Source organism: Carlito syrichta, unplaced genomic scaffold, assembly GCF_000164805.1.
Source record: "Carlito syrichta isolate Samal-C Ts95f unplaced genomic scaffold, Tarsius_syrichta-2.0.1 Scaffold92648, whole genome shotgun sequence".
NCBI classification, from domain to species: domain Eukaryota; kingdom Metazoa; phylum Chordata; class Mammalia; order Primates; family Tarsiidae; genus Carlito; species Carlito syrichta.
Genome location: NW_007036744.1, coordinates 1,062 through 7,200, shown reverse-complemented (window position 1 = coordinate 7,200; position 6,139 = coordinate 1,062). Strand labels below are relative to the sequence as shown.

Genomic DNA, 6,139 nt, shown 5'->3' with positions numbered 1-6,139 from the left:
CCTGCCTGGGCCCCTCCAGGCCTGCTGTCCCCTCCAGCAACACCCACCCTCACCTCCGTGGGAAGGAAGTCTGGACACCCGGCACCAACGGGGGCTACAGGGCCAGGTGTCTCCATCGCCAGGGGGTCAGAGTTGCCGTGACAGCCCCACCGCACCCGTCTGCGTGTCTGCCCCAAGGGCAGTGGAAACACCCGTCCACACAAGACCCGGACGCGAACATCTGTGGTGGCGTCATCTGCAATGGCTAGAAAATGGAAACCACCCATGTGTCCACTGACGGGTGAGCAGACAAACACAGCGTGGTCCATCCACACGTGAAACATGACTCAGCCACGCAGAGGCGGCTCTGACACAGGCCACGATGTGGATGGACCTTGAGGACGTCACGCTCTGTGAGACCCAGGGCACCAAATGACACACAGGGCGTGACTCCACTTGTGTGAAAGGCCCAGAACAGGAAATCCAGAGACAGGATGTGGATTCACACGTCCCGGGGGGCCCAGGAGGGGGTGGGGCTTTTCTGGGTCATGGAATGTTCTGGATCCACAAAGCCCCTAAGAACCCCTGAGGTCTGCACTCGTGGTGAGTGATCTGTGTGCGGTGCGCATCGTGTCTCGAATCGGCAAGCGGGCAGACGTGGGGTGTCCACGGCGGGCGCGCACCTGGCTCAGGGCTCACGCATGACCACGCCACGCAGGTGCAGCTCGCTCTCGGCGGCCACGATGGGCTGCCCGTTCTGCAGGTGGTAGTCGATCAGGTGGCTGATACTCTCGAACAGCACGTCCTTCGTGCGCACCTGAAGACCAAGAGCCGTCAGCCTCACGATGCGTCCCCGGCACGTTCCCAAGCTGCCCCAGACCTGCTGGGCCAGAGGTATGTTCCAGCAGGTCTCCGGGGACTCCAACCACGATCAGCCCCAGAATCCCAGGACCACGGCGGGACGCGTCCGGGGCCACACTTTCTGGAGTGGGCTGAATGGTGGCCCCCAAAAGACACAGGCCCACACCTGTGAATGGGGCCTCACTTGGAGAAAGGTCTTTGTAGGTCAATCAAGCGAAAGATCTAGAGATGCATATATCTTGGATGGCCCAGGGGGGCCCTGAGTCCAATGACCGGTGGCCTTGTAAGAAGAGGAATTTGGCCGGACAGGGTGGTTTATGCATGTAATGCCAGCACCTTGGGAGGCAGAGGAGAGGATTGCCAGAGCCCAGGATTCCAGACCAGCCTGGGCAACTTGGTGAAACCCCGTCTCTACAATCAATCAAAAATCAGGCCGGGCTCGGTGGCCCAGCCTGTAATCCCGCGCTTTGGGAGGCCGAGGTGAGTGAAGTGCCTGAGCCCGCAGGTTTGAGACCCGCCTGGGCAACTTGGCGAGACCTCATCTCTACAATAAATCAAAAATATTAGCCGGGCGTGGTAATGCACGCCTGTAGTTCCAGCTACTTGGAAGGCTGAGGCAGAAGGATCACCAGAGCCCAGCAGGTCAAGGCTGCAGTGGCCAGGAGCGGCCTCTTGCACTCCAGCCTGGGCGACAGAGTGAGACTCCAACTCAAAGGAAAAAAAAAATCAAATTAACCGGGTGTGGTGGCACACGCCTGTGGTTTCAGCCACTTGGAAGGCTGAGGCGGAAGGAGCGCCTGAGCTTAGCAGGTCGAGGCTGTGGTGGCCAGGAGCGTGCCCCTGCCCTCCAGCCTGGGTGACAGAGTGAGACCCCGACAAAGACAAAAAGGAAACTTAACCAGAGACACTCAGGGTTCAAAGCCACATGAAGGCAGAGGTAGAGATCGGGGCCGTGTGTCTACAGCCAAGAACACCAAGGCGCGCGCCCGACGGCCCCAGAAGCTGCACGAGGCCTGAGATGGATGCTCCCTCCACCTCAGGGGGAACCAGCCCTGTGACAACTTGACGTAGGCCTTCTGGATGTGGATTCACACGTCCCGGGGGGCCCAGGAGGGGGTGGGGCTTTTCTGGGTCTCTGTGAGAATACGTCTCTGTGGTATTAAGCTGCTGGGCTGTGGTCATTCAGCAGGCAGCCCTAGGAAATAAAGACACCTGCGTCTTGCAGATGCAGGCCAAAAAAATCAGAATCAGCCGGGCTTGGTGGCTCAGCCTGTAATCCCAGCACTTTGGGAGGCCGAGGTGAGTGGATTGCCTGAGCCCACGGGTTCGAGGCCCGCCTGGGCAACTTGGCGAGACCTCATCTCTACAATAAGTCAAAAACTAGCTGGGCGTGGTAGCGCACGCCTGTAGTTCCAGCTACTTGGAAGGCTGAGGCGGAAGGATCGCTGGAGCCTGGCAGGTCCAGGCTGCGGTGGCTGGCAGCGGCCACTGCACTCCAGCTCAAAAAAATAAAAAGTAAAAATAAATGCACATTCCCAGACCCCGGGGCAAAGTCATTGATTTCCATGGCACTGGGGTGGGACCCAGGAATCTGCATTTCAACAAAGTATTGATGGGAGTTCTGAAGCCTCCCTGGGTATAGAAGCCACCAACTTAATCCTGATCCCCTTAGCAGAGCAGCAGTCTGGCCTGGGGCAGAGAGGACAGGTCACACACCAGGCCAGAGCTAGGAGGGGCGGAGGGGCCTCGCCGGCCCATGGGCCCCAAGCCGTGTGCCTCATTTAGAGACCAGGGTCCTGACGGCTGCTCTGAGAAGTCCCGGGACGCCAAAAAGCAACATTTGTCAACCGGGAAGGCCCTGTCCCTCAAGCACCATCTCACCTGGAAAGTAACCCACAAGACCTGGGGACCTTGGACACTCGAAAGTGCCTCCTAATCCCTAGAACTCCTTGTAAATCGGAAAATGCTTGGTAAACACTAAAATGCTCCAGAAACAGAGATGACACAAGCTCCCTGGTTCAAAGCACCTGTAAGGTGCACCCAGAGGAGAGAGGAGAGAAAAACGGCCCTGTTAAATAGTGGTGCGGCCAGGTGCAGTGGCTTATGCCTGTCACCCCAGCATTTTGGGAGGCCAAGGTGGGAGGATCACCTGAGCCAAGGAGTTCATGACCAGCCTGGGCAACATAGCGAGAACCTATCTCTACAAAAAATCAAAATAAAAATGATAGGCCGGGTACAGCAGTCACAGTAGCTCATGCCTATAATCCCAGCATTTTAGGAGGCCGAGGCGGAAGGATGGCTTGAGCCCAGGAGTTCAAGACCAGCCCGGGCAACACAGCGAGACCCTGTATCTGCAAAACGCTAGTCAGTTGTGGAGGTGCGTGCCTGTACTCAGGAGGCTGAGGAAGAAGGATTGCCTGAACCCAGGATATAGAGGCTGTGGTGAGTTGTGACTATGCCATTGCCCTCCAGTTTGGGCGACAGAGTGAGACCCCGACTTGAGAAAGAAAAACGGAAGGAAAGGAAGAAGGAAGGAGGGAGGGAGGGTGCAGTTTAAAGATGGAACTGATGGTTTTAGAAAACCCAGATCTCAGGCCAGGTTCAGTGGCTCAGCCTGTCATCCCAGCATTTTGGGAGGCCGAGGTAAGTGGATGGCCCGAGCCCATAGGTTTGAGACCAGCCCAGGCACCTTGGCAAGACCTCGTCTCTACAATAAATAAAAAATGAGCCAGGCGTGGTAGTGCACCCCTGTAGTTCCGGCTACTCAGAAAGCCGAGGCAGAAGGATCGCCTGAGCCCAGCAGGTTGAGGCTGGGGTGGCTGTGAGCACGACACTGCACTCTAGCCTGGGCAATGGAGTGACCCTCCAACTCACAACAACAACAACAAAACAACAACAAAAAACCCAGACTTCAAAAGATGTCAAAGCGGGGGCGGGGAGAGGTGTATGTCTCGGAATCGAAGCCATTTAGCAGCTCGCTGTAAAACTCCTTGTGAACTGAAACATGCTTCGGAGCCCTAAAATAAACGAGACACTGAAAATACCGCATTTATCGCTCCAACACACCGCCGTGGGCAAGAGGCGTTTGTGGTGACAGATGCTGGGGCCGGCACTTCCTAAGGCTGCAGCACCGTGCCCCGTATGCCCGGAGAGGCTGCAGAACCCCCCAAACATGCACAAGGCTGGAAGGCTCTGGGGCACCCTCGCGTCCTCCCAAAACTGGCGAGCACGCCAGTCTCGCCCTGGCTCGCTAAGGGGGTGCGAGTCCCTCGTGTCCGGAAGACACCTCATCAGCCTGGAGGCCCTGCCTCCCCCATGCCCGCCTTACCACGCCCTCGGGGTCCACCAGCAGCAGGTGCTTGGGCTGCCCGGCGTGCATGCCCGTGAGGACGTACTGCCCGGGGTTGGTGACGCTGTCTCGCACCAGGAAGTCCCCGTCGGCTCGGAGCAGGCTCTCTGCCGCCCGGCGGCTCATGCGGCCGTGGTACCAGGGCTCCTGCCGCAGCTGCTCCTCCGTGGGGGCCACGGGGGCCCGGCGGGTGGGCGGGCTGGGCCACTGGTCTTCCACGGGGACGGGGGCTGCCGTCACGCACGCCGCCACTGTGCACTCATGCAGCTTCAGGGCGTCCTCGAAGGGCCCTGCAGGCAAGGACAGGAGGGGTGGGGGCGGCCGGGCAGCCGTGCCCCGCGGGACAGGAGCCTGGTGGGAAGGGAGGGGCCGGGTTCCCAGTGGAACCCCTCGTGGGCTTTTTGAGGCAGAGTCTCCCTGTGGCCTGGGCTGGAGTGCAGGGGCGCCATCGCAGCTCACCACGGTGGCCTCCACCTGTCGGCCTCAGGCAATCCTCCTACCTCAACCTCCCGAGTAGAACAACAGGTGTTACCGCACCTAATTTTTTTTTTTTTTTTTTTTTTGTAGAGATGGGGGTCTCACTAGATTGCCCAGGCTGGTCTCAGATTCCCTGGGCTGGTCTCTAACTTCAGTGATCCTCCTGCCTCAGCCTCCCAAAGTGCAGGGATCACAAGTGTGAGCCACCACACCCAGCCCTGTCATGAAATGTGACCCGCATGGATCGAACACCTCCTGTGTATCGGGCTTGCATGCAGCACAGCCACCGTGGAGACTGTGTGCTCACTACGTGCGGGCCACCTGCTGCAAGCCTCATGGGTTCGATTATCCGCCAGTCTTTGGAGCTGCTCGCACAGGGCATGGCGACACTCCCTGCGCCGGGGGTTTTTCTTCCTGGCTACAGGCCTTCTTCCCCAGGTGTGTGCCGCCCGCTGCATCGCACCCTTGGCCCTCCAGGACCTCCGAGCACACCCCTTGCCTGGAGACCGCAGGCATTCCTCTCCTGACCCCAACTGCAGAGACGTGCTCTGTGGTCCCGCCCGGGTTTCTATAAGCTTCCACCAGACCCTGGGAACATCAGTACCCACATACCTCCACCCTCTGTCCCTCATCGTAAAACGAGGGTAGGCCGAAAGAAACACACTTCGCCCTAAGGAGGGAACCTCTCCCTGATCCCGGCCCTGGTCTACCTGTGGCCGGGTGGCCCAATCCTCCAAAGACCCTGGTCCTTAGACTGGGCTCGGTGGCCCAGCCTGTCATCTCGCGCCTTTGGGAGGCTGAGGTGAGTGGATTGCCCGAGTCCGCGGGTTCGAGACCCGCCTGGGCAGCGAGACCTCATCTCTGCAATAAATCAAAAAAATCAGCCGGGTGTGGTAGCACGTGCCTGCAATTCCGGCTACTCGGAAGGCTGAGGCGGAAGGATCGCCGGAGCCCAGCAGGTCGAGGCTGCGGTGGCCGGGAGCGGCCGCTGCACTCCAGTCTGGGCGACGGAGTGAGACTCCAACTCAAAAAAAAAAAGACCCTGGTCCTCAGAACATGACCCTGACCCCGGTCCCCCCGGGGCTGGGCGGCCTGATCGCCTCAGCCGCTGGCCTCCGGAGCCCTCCCTGCGTGCCTCGGGGGCGGAGCCTGCCGCTGGTTCCCGGACATGCAACTAGGCCTCACTCATCTGCAAGTTCGTCTCCCGTCCCCTGGTTGTGTCCGAAAAGAGCACATGACCCTGGGCGGGTGGGTCAGACCAGCCCCGCGATTTTCCATCGCGGCCAGGCCAGAAGCAAGTCCTCCCACTCTGGGTTTGCTCCAGTGGGGTGGCGAGGCCATCTGGACACCAAAGGGGCAGCCCGCCTCAGAAGGAAGCTCCGGCAGCCGGCCTCCTCCCCCAGCTGATGGTGCGGTGGAGAGCCAAGAGGGCCAAGCTCTTCAGCTGCTGCCTGGTATACAGCAGGGGGTCCA

The 6,139-nt window shown here is 59.6% G+C and overlaps 1 protein-coding gene across 1 annotated transcript; it reads right to left on the bottom strand.

Moving 5' to 3' along the window:
- Window positions 1-655: 655 nt before the first annotated feature.
- LOC103263057 (SHC-transforming protein 2-like) lies at window positions 656-4,479 on the bottom strand (the record flags this gene model as incomplete). Its single annotated transcript, XM_021713732.1, has 2 exons — window positions 656-796; window positions 4,169-4,479. Coding segments are annotated over 2 exons (440 nt in total), but the record flags the coding sequence as incomplete, so codon positions are not given.
- Between the last annotated feature and the right edge of the window lie 1,660 nt (window positions 4,480-6,139).